This window comes from Neolamprologus multifasciatus, chromosome 23 (genome assembly GCF_963576455.1).
Source record: "Neolamprologus multifasciatus chromosome 23, fNeoMul1.2, whole genome shotgun sequence".
NCBI classification, from domain to species: domain Eukaryota; kingdom Metazoa; phylum Chordata; class Actinopteri; order Cichliformes; family Cichlidae; genus Neolamprologus; species Neolamprologus multifasciatus.
This window is the reverse complement of record NC_140460.1, coordinates 3,873,600-3,892,665: the sequence shown is the minus strand read 5'-3', so window position 1 is coordinate 3,892,665 and position 19,066 is coordinate 3,873,600. Positions and strand designations below refer to the sequence as shown.

General features: G+C 42.1%; 1 protein-coding gene across 2 annotated transcripts in view; it reads left to right on the top strand.

The window, feature by feature from the left end:
- tle5 (TLE family member 5, transcriptional modulator) overlaps nt 1–18,516 on the top strand; it is a 52,943-nt gene extending 34,427 nt beyond the window's left edge. The window contains exons 4-7 of one of the 2 annotated variants that reach the window (XM_085152411.1): nt 7,210–7,254; nt 14,961–15,023; nt 15,795–15,869; nt 17,943–18,516. In XM_085152411.1, the coding sequence (XP_085008537.1) occupies nt 7,210–7,254; nt 14,961–15,023; nt 15,795–15,869; nt 17,943–18,167 (408 nt within the window). In that variant the 3' untranslated portion in view covers nt 18,168–18,516. Of the gene's footprint in view, nt 1–7,209; nt 7,255–14,960; nt 15,024–15,794; nt 15,870–17,939 lie in introns of both variants that reach the window. The other variant, XM_085152410.1, reaches the window with a different exon arrangement.
- Nucleotides 18,517–19,066: the final 550 nt, after the last annotated feature.

The following is a 19,066-nucleotide window of genomic DNA, read 5'->3' as shown; positions in this document are numbered from 1 at the left end:
CCCCTTCATTTCCTCTTTTTTCCCCCCATCTCTCTGTCTCTGTCCACACATTCACATCCACACACAAACATGCACACACAGATGTGGTTGCCTGCTCTCTGCTCCACCTCGGGGCTAATCTCATTGTTGCTGGCCGTAGCTGTGTAGCCGTCTGATGTTTTGCCTCTAATTGATCCTCTGACTGGCTTTAATCTCATCTCATCTGCGCTGCCGCACTGCTCTCTCCACCATCAGCAGGGCAGCAGACACATACAAACACACAATTCCTCTGTGTATCTTTCAGGCAGACGTGTACACACAGTTTCACACACACACACACACTCGGGCATTGTCGTCCTTGTGCACATAAGCACAAACCCCCTGAAACAAGAGCACAGTCGTGTAAAACAGATTTAATGAAAAACCGATGCCACGAAATTCAGAAAAAAATGGAAACTCTTACTAAAGTGTGTTGCAGAACCCAGCAAATTCTGATTTGTGTGTTTTTTCTTTGTGTAATTGCAGTGATTTATCCAGATTATAGGTAATAGTTGATTTAAGCATTTAAATGTTTTGAAGAAACGCAGCTGCACAAATTAATAAGGGACATGATGACTTTTATAGTCAGAAAAATGTTCTACAGACTGTTTAGTAGCCTGCAGGCTGATATTATCAGCACAAAGTTTTCATTAGGGTTTGGTATTTTTCTGATCAGCTTGTGAGGCATTACAAAGTGATATACAACTTTCAGCTGCTCTGTTTTTTTTGGCAACGTTAACCAAAGCATCTCTTTTTTCTTTTTAAGAGTGCTCCTTTGCCTCCAGTTCACTCAGTGACTCTGTGATGCATGTGCTAAATCAATTTAAAGGACACTTTAAAAGACAGAAACCAGACAAGGCTGCATACATGCAATGGGTAATTCAAAGGCTGATGGAAGCAAAGCTCAGTTTGAGTGTTCTGTGTAGTTTCTATCCCCTTAAATGTTGTGGTCCTGCTTTTAAATGACTAAGGGACAGATCATTATCTCTTAGGACCACTTCAAAGTCCTATATTGTACCAACTTTTAACAAGATAATGTAAGTCTTTAATGTCACAGCATTGTGTCTATTTATAAACAGATGTTTTTTCCTGCTTTTACTGAAGTTACTGAACCTTTCTTGCTTAACAAGAGTCAGCTTTGGTACAAGTTAGCAGCTTGGTGCTACATTACATTAAATAGCCAGGCTTGGGGGCTCGTCCGGGATCTGAACCCCTAAAACTCTTGTTTAAGATAATGGGTATCACAGCAGTGGTTATCAGCTTCCATTGTTAAGCTAGACTTTCTTTATCAGTCTGTCTGCAAGCCCATAAAAGGTACATAAAATGCATATAATAGTAACAGAGTGTATATTTTGACTCTTCTGCACAAAATTGATTAACTGAGTGCTTCTTAAATTTGTTAAGAAGACCAGATCATATGTTGCTTATATGTTGAATATAAGCACAAGGGAACACTGGTGCTACAAGAAAGGAAAGCTAGCAGAAAGTTTAGCTTTCTGTCTTTCATTATTTCTAATGTGATAGCTGCACTTTGGACATCTTAAAACAGAAACACACTGATTCAGGATACTCGAGTGGGTTGGTCTTTACTGCAGTTTCAATAATATATCAGTGCAGGAGCTCAGAGATTCCCAGATTACACGTCAAGAGATGTCAGACGTTCTGAAGCAAACTTTGAGAAAACTTTGCTTCCCATTTCCACATCTTCTACTTCTTCTGACTGGATGCATCTATCGTTCAGAAGAATACTGCATCCAGGAGGGAAAACTGGGCTGGAGCCAGTCCCAGCAGACACTGGTCAAAAGGCAAGGTTCACTCTGGATGTTTGCAACCACATGAACTCCCTATCTTACATGTGGCCAATCAAGAATCAACAAGAAACTTAACATTCCTGCCTTTGGATTGTGTGAAGACGCCAACAAGTTACTCAAGTTACTAGATTTGGTAATAGGTGGTGCTTTTCCCCATTTTGATGTTACAAGAGGGGAATGATTTTTTCTCTATTTGGTAGGTAGGGCTGTGCGATATGACTAAAATCTCATATCCCCATATAAGACATCTATCGTCCTGATAACGATATAAATCACAAAAATGTAACATTTTCTGTAAATTCTGTGAATCTCGGGCAGCTCGTCTTGCGGGAAGTGTTTCCAGCTGCGCGTCATGTAGCTGGAGTCGAGTGTTTTAACCGATGCATGAAACGATACATTTTTAGACATAAGTTGTAACGGCGCCGTTTTCTTTGTGAGTATTTATTACACGGCGTGCTGCGGGGAAAAGCCTGTTCTAACATTTGAGTCTAAGGTTTATTTTTTAGCACCTGGCGGCTCTTTTTTAATTCTCATCCGTAAATAATCTGCTCTTTCACGTGATTCAGTTTATTTTGAAAAGTCTCAACAGGATCTTGAGCTTTATTGTGAAAGGTTTATGTGGAACATAAACAAGCGGACACACGATGGTGTTACCGTCGTTGTTGCTAACGACAACGCATAAAAACAGGCGCTTGTCCGTCCGTAGTGTGGTTATATAAAATATAAGCGAAAGAGAGAACTTTAATAAATTAATATAGCCACTACAGTGTCCATCAAAACGATGAAAAAATATTGCCGTAAACAGTTTATTTTGCGACACCACGAAACAAACAATAGCGTAAAATGAAACGATAGACGTTTTTATATCGTCATCCGATATATATCGTTATATCGAACAGCCCTATTGGTAGATGTAATTATTTTGCAAAAGCCATGGAAGCATTGATTTTGCAAAATAAGCCCCATTTAAAACTTTCTATTGATGTGATACTATGTAAAAACTGGGATAAGACTTTCCAGGGAAACATTGGAAAAATAGAACAAATAGTTGAGTAAGATCCCTGGCTTCTCTCTCTCACCTGTGCAAGGCATGAAGCGGGTGTGAATGTCGGCTTTAGAACATTACTGTGTGTGTGTGTGTGTGTGTGTCTGTGTGCGTGTGTGTGTCACCCACTATCAAATGTCAGGAAGGATGCTGGTGAAAGGGGTTTCTAACGCTATCTGACCATCAGACATGCAATTCAGACAGAGCGTAAATCCTGCTTAACTGCACATGTCTAACTTTAGTGAGGAGGAGAATATGAGGCAGCTTTTTCTTCAGCCTGCATCTTATAGCTATCGTGCTGGAAAACAGTGAGACAGGAAATGCGCAGCTGAATGAAACATGGACACTTTTAGGAGAAAATGCCAGACAAGTAGCACTTTGCAGTGTTTCCAGAGTCTGCTGAGGAGTTCTGATTCTTTGTTACAAGGTCTTTCATTTTTTATTTGAAACTCAAGCTTCATATATAAAATGTGAGGGGCATAAAAGTGCAATATGCTTGAATCTGAACAGTTTAAAACCATATATAACAGTGAACGCACCAGTTGTTTTATAAACATGTAATTGGGTCTGGGAAATAAAACAACTTTAAAAAAAAAAAAAAAAAAAAGGCAGCCAGCAAATAAATAAATAGTTTACGTCCAACCCTGTTACAGATTTAAAAGAAGAAATAAAATGTTGTCTAGAGATCTGTGACAGTTTTAAAAAAAGCTACAGTATTGAGGCTAGCGGGTAGACCAACTTATCTGCAATCCCAGCTGATCATCTCACACATGCATTTCCACCTCAGCTCCTTCTTTGCTGCATCTAAATTAATCAATATTATATGTGTTCTCTCTATAGATTAAAAGGGGTCTTGTGCTCCTGGTCTTAAGAACATAGAACAGAAATCCAAGTTTCAGTATAGTGGTCCTGGCTCAGGGTTACACAGACTAAAACCCTGAGCTTTTTTATGAGCCTGAGGTGGAATTGGGAATGCAAATGTCTGACATCGCCCCGTCATCCGATCTGTGCCATTTTCCTGCACTTCACTCAGGCAGCAGCCTCATTTCCAGAAGTGAGAACATGGATCACTTTCGCCAGCTGTGCTTTAGACTGGCAGCCACGTTTAATTTCAGTTCAGTTTAATTTAATTTAGAGAGGGCAAAATCAGAAGTCGTCTCAAGGTGTTTCATATTGTAAGGTAAAGATCCTACAGCAATAGAGAGAAAACCCCAACAATCAGCTGACACTTGGCGACAGTGGGAAGGAAAAACACCCTTTTAATGGAAGAAACCCCCGGCGAGCTCAGGCAGGGACAGCCACCTTTAAATACAAAGTGGTGTGCAACACATATTTATAAGAGGTGTGTTTAGAAGAAATAAGCCATCATAGGAAATGTGATGAAAGTTGAAGGCTCCCATTCTAATTATAAGTACCCTCAGAACCACAAGTAAACCAGCAGACTGAGACTGAAGTGCTATATTGGGGTGATATGGCACTATGAGGTCTTTAAGATAAGATGGTTTGATTATTCAAAATGTGAGGAGAAGAATTTAAAATTTGATTCTGGATTTAACAATGAAGAAAATCCAGTATGGGAGAAATATGCTCCTTCTTCCTAGTCCCTGCCAGTACTCTCGCTTCAGCATTTTAAATGAACCGGAGGTTTCTTAAGGAGGTTTTAGGACAACCTGATAATAATGAATTACAATAGTCCAGCCAATAAACTCTAAACTAGTTTTTTGTTTTTTTTGTTTTGTTTTTTTTTACACATCACTCTTACACAAGATTGTTCTGCACAAATGCAAGAAAGCAGTCAAGCTAACATGGACGTCTTTGAGAGGAAGCACATACAGGGTTTGTACGCAAACTTCACACAGGATCGTCTTACTCTGAGGTGACAGTGCTAACCGCTGCACCATCGATACATGTGAGAAAGGAGAGCAGATGATGCCCTGACCTGATTCTGCCAAAAGGTTTCGGAGTTTTTATGTGAAAACGGCTTTAGTGAGGAGTGGGACTACCACGTGCTGCCAGAACAGCTTTGGAGTGTCTTGGCATTTATTTCGCAAGCCTCTGGATCTCTACTGGAGGGAAGTAATCATGCTTTTCCAAAAGAATCACATTTTCTTAATTATTTAAAGCATTCTTTACCTTTTTAACTCTTTCCACCATGACTGCTTTAGATCAAAATGACTGGTTGTGCATCAAAAGTTAGTGAGAGTGATCTCTGCCTGTGTAGCTTACTGGAGCAACCCTTGGAAAAAAGTGTAACCCATTCTAATAGTCATCCAACCACATCTATCTATCTATCTCTATATATCTATCTCTATATCTCTATCTCTATATCTATCTCTATATCTATCTATCTCTATATATCTATCTCTATATCTATCTCTATATCTATTAGAGGTGTCAAAACTCATCATTAAGAGTACAGGAGATGTCGTTTTTATGGGGAAAGAGTTGATGAAGAATTGGCATCACTTGCCAAGACACCACTCCCATCAGTATGGAAAATTTTCATTATAGGATAAAGGTGATGCCTCAGAAGGGATTTGTATTGATTTGCAGTTGCTCTTTCCTCCAGGGGGACACCTTCCCCAAAATAATTACTGGATCTCCTCGTTTGTAGAGGTCAAGTGTTGAGATATTTCCTTCACTTTATCACCCTTCTGTAGATCCGCTGTATTGGATTAACTGAGATAAATTACACGTTTGTTACCATTGGCTTAAAATGTATTTGTCTTTTTTAATATGTGCACAGCCCTTATTGGATACATGCTGATGTAATTGTGCAGCCATCTTCAGATTCAGCTGAAATAAAACCTGTAAAATTGAATTGTGAACGCAGTGTTGCCAAAACAGCCTCCTTCGCCCACTCTGACTCGAACGCACACACAGTCAGCCACGCACACACATACGCGCACTTTCAATCGCACTTCCACTCCATCAGTGGCAGGCCGAGTCTTGTATCCCCACTACGACCTCCCCACTCCTCCTCTAATAGCATATCAGGTTGCCCCACTCCCCCAGCCAGCGGCAGCACCTCCATTTCCCCAGCGCTGTAATTACTTTAGGGAGCTTCCGCGTGGGCACAAGCAGCTACGGAGCTATGTTTTAGTGCGCGTGCACGTGCGCGCGTGCACGTGCATTCACTTACGAGAGCGAGCCGGTGTGAAATTGAACACAAACAACTCTGTGTGTGCGTGCATGTGTGTTTGTGCGTGAGTGACAACAAGCGAGAGACCAAAATGTGTGTGTGAGTGAGAGATCTGTGTGTTGTTTGTTTTCCAGTGACAGAGCCAGTCCCCCTGCAGACAGAGTGGGTGATTAACAGGGTTGACGCCTAGAAGGTGGCCCTCTCATTAACACTGAACACACACACAGACACACAACAGAAGCAGTTTCTCTTCTGTCTCTCCTTTTCTCTCACAGTGTCTCTTCCTCTTTGTGTCTTCTCTTTGCATGTGTGCGTGAACATGTCTGAAGTGTAGAAGTAAGGAAAGGGACTGTTACCGATCACATCGACTTGTCTGGATAATTAATAATTCTAAATAATAAATGAGGCAACGTCTCTTGTTCCACGTGCGCACACATGTGGATCCTGCTGCTGTGGGATGATTGCAGAGATTAATGAAACTCACCCTGCACACAAACAGCTGTAAGCCACAAACAGAACTTCAGTACGCCCTTTAAATTAAGCAACTGTTTATATTCTCTGGCAGTTCATACATGCAAATTTCATTTGTATGAGGGAAGCTGGCGTGTACATGAGAAGGAGGATAAAATGACAAACTGGCAGATTAATTATGCAAATCAGTCGATCGGTTTATTTTTACGTGCCGTCATAGCTTCGGTTTCAGCAGCTCATCGTTTTACATCAAATGACATCGAACAAAGAACATCGGAGGTTGTTATTAAGCTGTTTACTTAAAAACAAAGGCGAAAATGAAAAGGCGAATAAAGTCTTCCGCAGTGTTTCAAGATTACTGTACCCCTGTGAATTCTTGTTCTTATTAATCTGCAGTGTAATGATGCCTTTCGGGAATCATCTCTCAGATTTAAGAAGGCCCGTATAATGTTTTTTATGATCATATTAGCATTCGTTGCTTTTGGTGGAAAAAAGCAACGAAGCAAACTGAAGATGCTTCGAGTGTTCCAGCTGAGAAACAGAATTTTTGTGTGATTTGCGATTGTGGCGCAATCAAAATGCACATTAGCTTCAAACGTGATTTGTCACATGCAGTCAGTTGAGCATGATAAATTGTTAGCATGGAGCTCCTGCACAGACAATTTTCTGGCAACAGTTTGGTGCCTTTGTTTTTATAGCTTCTTCTTCTTCTCTTTGTGTAGTACTATGAGATGTCCTACGGGCTCAACATCGAGATGCACAAACAGGTAAGTCTGTATTTAGCCTCCTTAAAGTTCGCTCTTTTATTCCCATCACATAGGATGTAAAACTGTTGTATGATCATAAACAGAAGATTGCTTTTGTGAAGAAAATTGAAACACAGGAGGATACCTTTTCTGCTTGCAGGATGTGATGGATTCAAACTGAGGGGCATGCATGTTTATCAAGTTTCTATTGTACCTCCTGTGTGTGTGTGTGTTATGTTGCTTAAGGCTTCCTTTCTAACATGCTTCTATAAACTGAGGCGTCTCCATCGTCATGTAACTACTGCCGAGGGTTATCCGTCTAATTTTTTGTTATTGCTTTTACCAATGTTTAGAATTTTTCTTCCTGTCAGTTAGCTTTGACATGTGGATTTAAATACTACAGAAAAAAATCCAAAGAAGCCAAATCTGAGTGAAATATGCTTTTGTGCTGTCAGTAGGAAGTAGCTACTTTCCTCTGCATAAATGAATTCTTTTCTAAACCTGGCTAGCAGCTGTCTGACAGGCAGTGCTCTCTCTATACGTGTTATGGATAAACCTGCGAGAGCCACAAATAAAAGTTGTAGTAATTTCAGAGCAATTTGTTTTATTATTTACAGATGAATCATACATTTCGTCATTTTGTACTCTGTGATTGAAAAATGTCTCAAGGACTCGCTGTCCTGTAGCGTTGCTTGTTGTTCATACTGACGATTCAGCTGGGAGAATTTCCTGGACTTTGAGGTGCCAGTTAGTTAACCTCATCAATGCAGATAAAAAGACTTTTAATACTTACTGAACCTTGAATTATGCACTTCGTTACAGGATTCTTTTTTCTTTAACCTGGCTCAGATGCATTGGTTGCCAGGATGGGGAATGTCTCCATAAGTTACCTGTTGCATGTGCCTCACTGATGTTTGACTGGCAGATCCACATTGCTGTATTGTAGTAGCCTTATTATGCTACAGACATGGATACTCAGAGAGCAGCTTAGTGGTTTTTTGATGGGACGGGTGAGTAAACAGTGACTGGTACAAAGATTTACCATAGACAGTATAAAAGATGGACTTTGTGCCAACTGAAAGTGAAGCTGATGTGGAAGTACTTTAAACTTGCATTTTTTTTTAATGGCCAGCAGGGGGCGACTCCTTTCCTAACAAAAGTATGTCTGGTAGTATAGATGTCTATGGGGCAATGGCCCTTGGCTACCTAGCTGGGTGGCTGTAGCTCAGGTGGCAGAGCAGGTCAGCCACTAATCAGAAGGTCGGTGGTTCGATCCCAGGCTGCCTCCTAGCTGCATGCCAAATATCGTTGGGCAAGATACTAACCCCATGTTTGCCTACTGGTGGTGGTCAGAGGGCCCGGTGGCGCCTGTGTTCGGCAGCCTCGCCTCTGTCAGTGCGCCTCAGGGCAGCTGTGGCTACAATGTAGCTTGCCACCGCCAGTGTGTGAATGGGTGAATGACTGAATATAGTGTAAAGCGCTTTGGGGTCCTTAAGGACTAGAAAAGCGCTATACAACTGCAGGCCATTTACCATTTACATCAGATCACCTTCCTGATGAGTTTCACATCACTGATTAAAACACCAAGTTCAGTTTGGAAATTATGGTCATTACTAGAATAATTCTAGTAATTTTTGTAAAAAGGATTTTTTTAGGATTTCCGTTCATGGTCTCAGGAGTCTCATCTCTGCTTTTGGCGGATGGTGTGGTTCCTTTGGACTCATCAAACTTGCTCCGGAAGCCGAGTGTGAAGCAGCTGGGGTGAGAATTTAGCACCTGAAACTCCGAAGCCACGCTTCTTAGTCAGAAAAGGGCAGCGTGTCCACTGCAGGGTGCAGGAGCGAGCTGCTACCTCAAGTGGATGATATCTTAGGGTTTTGTTTACAAGTGAGGGAAGAGGAAAGCAGGAGGCTGACAGATAGATGAATGCGGTGTCAACAGTGATGCAGACGCAGTTCTGGGCTGTTGTGGTGAAGATAAAGTATGAAAGTACATCTATGATGTATCTTCTTACCCTCACCTTTGGCCCAGCAGTTTTTGATTTAGTTGTAGCCATAGTCTTTTGATTAAAAAAAGTTTAGTTTTATTACTAATTAGAACTAGATTCTTTTAGTTTTAGTCAACTAAATATCGTAGGATTGTAGCAGATGACGTCTAAAATTGATTCAGTTGAATAAAATACAAAGTATCAAAGTTTGTTGTGTTTTTACGACAAAAAAAGGAGCTGTGCATTCCTGGTGATGCACCGACAGCTTATTGAACTGTTGGTGTGATTATTAAACATAATCTCTGTTTCCTTTGGGGATCTCATTTGAGTGAGGTCACCTAATTCTGTGTGTAAATCCAGTTGCTGAGGAATTAACATGTTTTTTTTGTTGTTTTTAGTCATTTTGAGCATCACGCAGTCATTTTATGTGGATGTAGGTTCTGGCAAAATGCCTTTATATTTACATCCAGTGAAAACGGTGCTGTAAGAACTAGTAAGGTATTTGAAACGGGAGAAAAAAAGGCCCTCAATCAGGCAGGGCGTGGGTGAGGGAGTGGCCCATACATCAGTTTGTGTTGCTGCAGCAGGGGGAGTAATTTATGCTCAGCCTGCAGGAGGAGAGAGCGATGGGCCTCCAAGGGGCCAACCCTTATCGATGACCTCGTCTGGTATTGCCCATCCACACTCCCAAACGCACACACACGCTGTCGTATGATTGACGGCGTGCGCTGACAGCCATATTGGAAGAAGGGAGCATGCTTTGACGAATGGAGACACACATGAAAGTAGCAGCTTCCATGATTTAAAGACCTTCACTCGTATGCGCCCGCACAAACTCTGAGGTTGGAAGCACAAGACGGGCAGCGCGATGCGTGCTGAGCAAACGCACACACCTTTCTCCTTTATCTCATAGGGATTAAATTCATAGGCACAAATGGAGTTGTGTGTTTGCGCGTGTACCCAGCAATCTTCGTACGTGCGCGCGTGTACATTAGCTCATGTACTTTCCCATTGGCTGTCTGCAATCTTTTAGAAATGTCAGTGTGTGGGTAGAGCCAGCGTGAGCTTCGGTGTGTTAGCGCGCACGCTCCCGGGCCCCTCCAGTCACTCCATCACCGCATGTGCCTGCGTTTTTTTGTGTGCGCGCGTATGTTACCAGCACATGTTCGTAAACGTTCGTGTCTCTCTGCTCGTGTGTGCTGCTGTTACTGTGTGCGCGCACACGCCCGTCCTTTGTGCACAGTGTGAGTGGGTGCCGAGAATCGCTAGTTCCATTAGAGAGTTGAAATTGAAGGGGATGTGTGGAAACGAGTGTCGAGGAGCATTCATGTCTAGGCCTATTGTGCAGAGCCTCACTCCCCTCTCTGCTCCTCCTCCTCCTCCTCTGTCTGTTTCCCTGTTTTTCTTTCTTTCTTTCTTTCTCTCGCTCACACTCACACATTCAATTGCTCCCTCTTGATCACTCTGTCCTACTCGATTCAAAAAATGCCTCTCCACTCTGTGCAGTCTGTCTCTTTGCTCTCTGCATCTCTGTTTTGTCTTAGTGAGGAAAAGCAAGGTTGAGTTGCGGATCGAACTGGGAGTGTGTTGAATGAAGCTGCATCGTTTATCTGTTTTTCCTCCTTTTCTTCTCCTGACAGCATTTGTGTTCTGTTTGTGTTGTGTGTAGTATATAGGTTCTCGTTGTGCTCATCACATAAACCAAACTATGAAGGCAATTCTGAGTAGATTCATCTGTATGTGAGGTGAGCTGCATCTGCAGGAATAGTTGTTCGTGTTCGGCATGGTGGAAACTCTTTGTTAAGCAGAAGTGGCGACACTGAAAAGGCCGTGATTCAGTTATCCACTCCTAGTTTTAGGGAATTTCAAAACAAAAATGCCAATTATTTTGACCTCGTTTCGTGAGCATTACTTTTTTTTTTAATTCTTTTTATCTGATAACAAACTGAAGAGATATGGAAACTGGAGAAAAAGTCCTTTTGATTTGTCATGTAACTGGTCACATTTGTGTACATGAAAAGAATATTTTCAACCTTTTAAAGGAAGGAAAAAGTATCAATTTAGAGGACAGTTTGACTTAATTTTCCACTCATACCAGAGGCCATTTTTTGGGGTCTGGAAAAAAAGCAAGGTTGAGTTGAGGATTAAATGTGGAATATGGCTAATAAAGCTGCATTCTTTTTCTGCCTTCCTGTCGACCTGTTTTTCTACTTAGTTAGGGTTAAGCAGTCAAACTACTTTGTTAGGTTTGCACAGTCTTGACCTTTCAATTAGGTTTGGACAATTCAGACTAGTCGGTTAGGTTTAGATCAGGGGTCCCCAATCTCAGTCCACGAGGGCCGGTGTCCCTGCAGGTTTTAGATGTGTCCTTGATCCAACACAGCTGATTTAAATGACCTTCTCAACATGTCTTGAAGTTCTCCAGAGACCTGGTAACTAATCATTTGATTCAGGTCTGTTGACCCAGGGTGAGATCTAAAGCCTGCAGGGACACCGGCCCTCGAGGCCTGGAGTTTGACACCCCTGATCTAGACTATTTGATTAGGTTTAAACAATCTGGATACTTGGTTAGATTTAGCTAATCAAACCTGCTACCACAAGTTTAGATCATAAATCTACTTGATAAAAAACTACTCAGGGCAGATTTAGGTGTTAAAACTATTTAGCTAGGTTCTGAAAAAGGTCGTGGTTTGGGTTGAAGTACAACAGATGGCACTTTGATTAGTGCTCCGGAGCCACCTGCAGCATGTTATCATGTGTGTGCTGCAGGCGTAAAAACTATTACTTTTTCTCTTTGTATTGAAATATATTTCAAAGTCACGCTTACAAAAAACAGGACAGCTTGCTTTCATAAATGAGAAAAAAATCTATCAGTATTTCACATTTTGCCATGAGACCCTGTGACTATAGGGGAGCCCACGCAGTGACAAAGCCAGTACACTCTAAGGAAGTCTGTGTAACGTTAGGTTTGTTTACTCTGCCTTCCATACTTCCTCAAAACAGAATTTCGTCAGTGAAAAGTGCTCCAATAGCACTTTAGGAAAGCCAGAATGAAGCAGAGTGAAATGTAAAGTGCGGACACGAGAGAGGAGGCTGCATTCAGAAAGAAAAATCTGAGGGAGAAGAGAAGGTGATGGAGAGCAGGGATAACAGAATAGACAAAAGCTGGGTTGGAAAAAAACAAGATAGACAGAATAAAGGGCACTGAAAAAGAGGCAGAGCCATAGTTAGCGTGGAGCGAGTCCCGCAGAGACATTTTAGAGATGTCAGAGAGATTGTATGTGTAATGATGAGCAGATAGGAGTGAAGCGCTTGATGGGAACTGTGCTCTGCATGCCTAATGTCTGTTAGAAGAGCCTCTCTCTCCTCTTCGCGCCTCGAATTAGGCTCTAACACAATTACTGCTGCTTTGCATATCTCTTATGGATTGGATGATTACCAACCAAATGTGATAATAGACCTGCATGTGAGAAAGATAGGGAATGTGCATGATGTGAAAGAGAACACGGCGTATGCGTGCATGTACGGGAGATTATTACTGTGTGTGTGTGTGTGTGTGTGTCCGTCCGAGTGTTTTTAGAAGCGTATTAAGTACACGCAACTAAATTAATGAGGTGAATAAAGGGATTCTGTCACATCTGATATATGTGCATGTGTGTGAGATATATTTGCTCCAGTTTGGGAAGGTCATAGCAGATGTTTCCCATACTGATGAGTGTGGCTTAAATTCGCTGAATGACGATTCACATTTAACAAGGGTTTAAAGGATAAGTGTGGTGATGCTCTTTATTTTGAGCTGTCATTAAATCCCATGAAAAGATTAAAATGAGCCGTGAGCTGATATCACATTTTATCTATGTAGCCAGAGGCTGTTATGCTGAATTCTTCTGTTCCATAGAGTTGTTGTCCTCGACACTTTGCCCTGGCGTGGTTTTTGTTCACCTTTTCTGGCTTTGGTTGAAAAGCTGTTATCAAATCTTCTCCGTGGATGTCACAGGCATTAGTACCCAGCGAGGTGCATTTTTTACATTCAGCAAATCCATATCTAAGTGCTACAGACACCACCACCCTATGTTTAGTCGCTCTACAGCCTCAGACAGAAGCAAAGCTGGTATGAGCTTCCTTCTGTTAGTGTATCCCCTCATGACCGAGCATTACTTAGGTGACTTAATCTAATAGAAAAGTAAGAATATCCTTTCCCTCTGTCCCCTGCACCAGTAATTCTTGACTATAGACCATAGGTGTCAAACTCTGGCCCGTGGCCCAAATTTGGCCCGCAGCCTAATTACATTTGGCCCGCGAAGCCATACCAAATTACTATTAGAGCTGGCCGACTGGTATTATACTACGGAGCCCCGCAGGGGACATGGGAGAAAAAAAAATTTAAGACGGACTTTTGCGAGATCTCGCAAAAGTTTTAGCCGCATGCTTCGGAGGCCGCCAGCTCGAAGCCGACCGGGAGGTCGAGGCACGATGTGCCGGGAAAGCGGTGTTCCTCCCGGCTGTAGTAGGTCTCGACCTCCCGTTAGCTTCGAGCTAGTGTGTGTCAGATCTCCGAAAACGTCGGCGCACTTTTACAAATATGTGATGTCTTGTAAACCGAGCAGGTATCTGACGTTTACACAACTACATTCACGCCTCAAAATATCTTAAAAGTATATTTTGTTACCCAGAAAGAGTAATATTACAACTAAGTAGCTGCCGCCATTGTTGGAATTCAACTTTTGCGAGATCTTGCAAAAGTTTTGCGAGATCCCGAGTTAGTTTTGCGAGATCTCGCAAAAGTCCGTCTTAATTTTTTTTTCTCCCATGTCCCCTGCGGGGCTCCGTATTATACAGCTAATATATATATTGTTTAGTATTAAGCTTTACTTGTTCCATATTCAGTTTTTCAGCAAAACTTGTTTGAGTCCATAAGAAAAGATTCATTCTTATATCTAGAGGAAGATTTTTTTTTCAATAAATATTAATGTTAGCCCGCGACTTTGTTCCAGTTTTGAATTTTGGCCCACTGTGTATTTGAGTTTGACACCCCTGCTATAGACAGTATAAATATGGACGTAGGCGCCCCCATGTTGTCTGTCTTAAACCTCCATTCTCTTTAATGGCCACCAGGGGGAGACACCTGTGGTGGCTAAAAATAAAAATAAAAAATCTGCAAGCAATATCCCGCTGAGTTTATCACTCATTTCATACTGTATAAAACAGTGGTGGTGTAGTGTTGCAGTTTGAGGTGTACTCCTAATGTTCCAAACCTGGATAAATGCGAGGGTTGCATCTGGAACGGCATCGAGCATAAAACCCGGTCATTAATCCCAATCTGTGCGCTGTGGTGAACTCAATAAACCGCAAAGTCCGTTTTGTAAATTTTGATCATTGTAAGTTTCAGAAAGGCGAATAACCCAGGATCTGAGCCTACATTTCACAGTCAGATCCACCCCTTACTTCATTATGAACACGCCCAGTGTGTTTTATTTTGAGATACTCATACATGCACCGTTCTATTCTAACCACTGAATATACAATTATTCCTGTTTATTACAACAACTATCAGTTTTTAGGAAACAGTGTAAAGTTTTTTTATATTTATGACCATTTTTAGGTTAAAATTATTAAGCTTTGATGCTGACAGGGTGGGGAAGATGGAAAATAACCAACTGAGTTACATATTTTTTCACTGGGTTTGTTGGGAGTGATAAAAATATGGAATACTATAAACCACTGTGCTCTCCTCCAACAGGCTGAGATAGTCAAGAGATTGAATGGGATCTGCGCACAGGTCCTCCCCTACCTGTCTCAGGAGGTAAGCGCGTGCACACACACACACACACTCACACACACTCTGGCACAGAGGCGTCAATAACCCTCTGACCCACAGCACTATTCCTTACATCCTGGAATGAGATCACCCTCATTCCCACCTCATTACCTCTCCACCTCCGTGACCTCAAGCTCAGCATCCCTCCTCTCTCCTCCCATCATTCATCATCACTTGCTTCCTGTGTTTCTTTCCACCTCAATTTCCATTTCACCCTGCCCCCACCTCGATTCTGCCATATTCAATCTGTCCCATCCTCACGGTCGTCCCTTCCCCCCCTCCCCTTTTGACCTCTTCCTTCACTCCCCTCTTTCCCTCCATTTTTCCCTCCTTTGCCTCCTCCCACTCCATCCAACTCTTCTCTTGCTTTATACATGTGTGTGTTTGTGTCAGTGTAATAAATGGCTGTGCGATTCAGATAAGCCATGCTCTTATCTGCCCACCAGGGGGTTGACCTCCACCCATTACACCACACCAGCCAACCATCCATTCCCGGGTGTCACACAAGGCTTGTGTGTGTGTGTGTGTAACTGGATGAATAGCAAAATGGTCAGAGGGGGAGGCGCAACACCAGAGAGGGTTGTCGGGTCTCTGTTGGGACTATTGATATTGATCTAACCTCTCCACCCCCCCACCCCACCCCCCCAACTCTCCTCCCCATGTTTCTGTCTCGCTTTTATTGTCTTTCTCACTTTCCTCCTCTTGTCTTTACCCCCTGCCTCCCCCCCCCCCCCGTCTCCCACCCACCATCTCCAGCACCAGCAGCAGGTCCTGGCAGCCATAGAGAGGGCCAAGCAGGTCACCCCCCCAGAGATGAACTCCATCATAAGGGTACGTTGTTGCAGCCCTAACCCTGCCTGAAAAAGTGCAAATATTGACCAACCCGATCAATTCTATTGTTTTCTTTTACATCTTGCATTTATTGACTTATTGTTTGTGAGGATAAAAACCTTTGTGTGTCATCGCAGGGTTTATCTCAAAAACCTCAAATGTGCTTCTCGCTTTTTTATATCGTGTGAAATGAAAAACCCTAAACCTCAAAGGTCTCCTGCCCCGATCTGTTTCCTCCTAAACAGAGCATTATAAAAATAAATAAGCTTTTATTAGCTCCAATTGCTAATGAAAAACGTTAAAATGACCCATAAATCATGATTATATTCGAGCGCTGGTAATGTATGCCTGCACAGTAAAATAAACATTTATAAATGTTCCCACTGTTTTGTTTAAGCAGCTCTGGGAACAATGAATTTTTAAAGGGTTTCTTTAGAGTTATATTGATGAAGTCCAAGAGAAACTTTTAAAGCACAGACTTTCTCTTTTTTTTCTGATGCACCAAAAGTTGGAATATAAGAAATTAACTTTTATAGAAGTGGCTGAGCTCCAAAGAAATGCTGGATTCTTCTGTTAACCCTTTAAAACCGGTGGGAGCGGGCACGCTCTGTTTTGTGTAACTATTTTTAAATCCCGGTAGCTCTGCAACCACGTAAGCTAGCGCAATAATTTTTTTTGCATATGAAACCGGAGGAGTTGTACTTACATCTTATGTCATCAGCTTGTCCTCGGTCACGGTTTCCTTCCACATATAGCTTTGCAAAAACTGCATAAAAAGCACTTGCAGCAACAAAACCATAATATTCCAGAAACACACTTTGCCGATCCGATCAGCTGTTCATAACACTTCCTACGTTGAAACAGATGTCAGCGCGAACTTTTGCATGTCCGCCATTACCTGCCCGAAACCGGAAGTGACGTCATTTTCGCGGAAATGTAGTTTTTTTTTTTAACCATATAGCCTCATGAGCCTATACTGGTGTTTTTAAAAGTTATGTTTGACTTTATGACTTTCTGTGTCGTTTCTGGGATGCTTAGGACTCATATTGCACTGCTGGAAATAGTTTATTTTGATGCACATGCTGCTTTTTTGCAAATTTGCACTATAATATTTATTTTCGTTTTTCCTGCAGTATATAAAAATTGGTGTATTTCAAAAATAAAACTATGAAGACACTCAAAATAAATTTCCTGTGGGGAAACTATTTTGTGCAACTTTTTTGTATTTACAGTTTTGAGGGATAAGCCTCTTAAATTTCTCTAACTAGAAATATATGTTAAAAAAACAAACTATCCTAGCTCCTCCATCATTTCACTATTGTCTAGCGTTCGCTAGCCCAGCCACTCCGTCACTGTGATGGATGATTCACGGTGGTGCGTTGCTTTTGTCTTTGTGTCTGCGACTTGTGATAAAGAAGGTGGCACTCTGCGTTGGCGTTTGTGGTAGGGCGTTCTGTTGTCGGTGGATCTTTTGCTTTCAAAGGAGCTTGTAAAGAAAAGCGTCTGGACTTCTTTAAGTTGCTTGAAGACGCTTGAAGTCCAGACGCTTTTCTTTACAAGCTCCTTTGACTACGATGACCTGGATGACTGAGAACCTTCACAGACATCTTTTGCTTTGACTTTAGTCACATCATGTAGAAAGTTAGAGGATCGGCGGGGGCAGTTATGTGTCGATTATAAGAGGTCAGAGGGAACTGCCGTAGAAATGAACTCACTTTTGGGTGTGTGTGTAAAAGAGAAGCGTGGCAGTAACAATGTATCTTTCTGTACTTTAAAATCAAAGGCATGTCGATCCCATCATATTGTTTTGTACTTGTTTTCTGAGGCTTTTATACTTCTTAAAAACTGCATCTATTATAAATAAGCTATGTGTATCTTCTACTGAGCATGTGCTATGATACGTGCGTTCCATCTATCCTGTTGTCTATAAACTATTAGCGCTGTGCCTCAAGGGTTATATATTAAACATGACTTGTGGTTCTATAATAGGTCCGTCCTGTGTTTTGCAGTGATTTGTGCGCTCGATCTATCCTACTGTCTCTAAGTTGCGTCTGATTCTTTTCCATGCAGCAGCAGCTCCAGGCTCACCAGCTGTCTCAGCTTCAGGGCCTGGCCCTGCCCATGACTCCGCTGCCGCTGAGCCTGAGCCAGCCGACCCTCCCTGCCGTCACCACCTCCTCTGGTCTCTTCTCCCTCTCTTCCCTGCTGGCCTCTCAAGCCCAGCTGGCCAAGGAGGAGAAAGCATCGCGGGATGGAGTCGACAGCCACCGTGAGGAGGATGGAGACAAGTCTGATTAGATGGTGTTTCAGCCCTATTCAGCTCTGTTTTTATCCAGAGACCTGAATCCCTAGATTCAAGCCCACTTGGCCTATAGCCTCTCCCCCAGGTCTCCCTCTCTTTGACACTACCTAACATGGGCTTCAATTTCATCTCTTCCGACCCCCTAGCCAACCCCATTATTGGGAGGTCTTTGGCACATACCACCTTATATCCTGGTATTCACCATAGTTGGGTTGTTTCTATATCTTTTTTTTTTTTAAGCCATGAGACTGTCGCTCTCTTATGTATCTTGTATTTTCAAGTGCTCTCTCTCTCTTTCTCTTTTTTTTTTTTGCATGTGATTAAGCCACATTATCCCTTTTTTTTTTTTTAAAGAAAATCAGGACTACTTTCTATTTCAGTTTCTTCCTGCCTCCCTCTTGCTTTTTCTCTCTCTTCTGATTCCTGTTGAGTTTCCGTGTTTTCCTTTCTTCTCCATGCCTCTCTCTCTCTTCCTCCCTGTCTTCCTCCCACCTCTTGCCTCTGCCTCTTTCATAGGTCCTCGTTAGACAGGACTGATCCGTCAGACTGAATGCACTGTTCCGTAGGTGTTAACAGAAAAACTGTTAAACACTTGGATTTGCTGGGGAGCTGTAAAACTCGTCAGATGCAACACAGGATTCCTAAAAACTCCCAACATAAAGGTCTCACCGAGATCAGCAGTGTTGATGTTTCATGGTATTTCACCTCGCGTGTGTTCATTCTAAGCTAAAAGTGGGCTCAAAGTTTAAATGTTGGATTGATAAAAGATCAGAGAATTGTTTAAATAATGCCCCGGCTAAAGACAGAAGCGTGCTTAAAAGCTATACTCACTTTCTAATCAAAAACCTCTGCGTCAAAAGAGAATCGGTGTTATGAAAATTAGAGATTTTGTGAG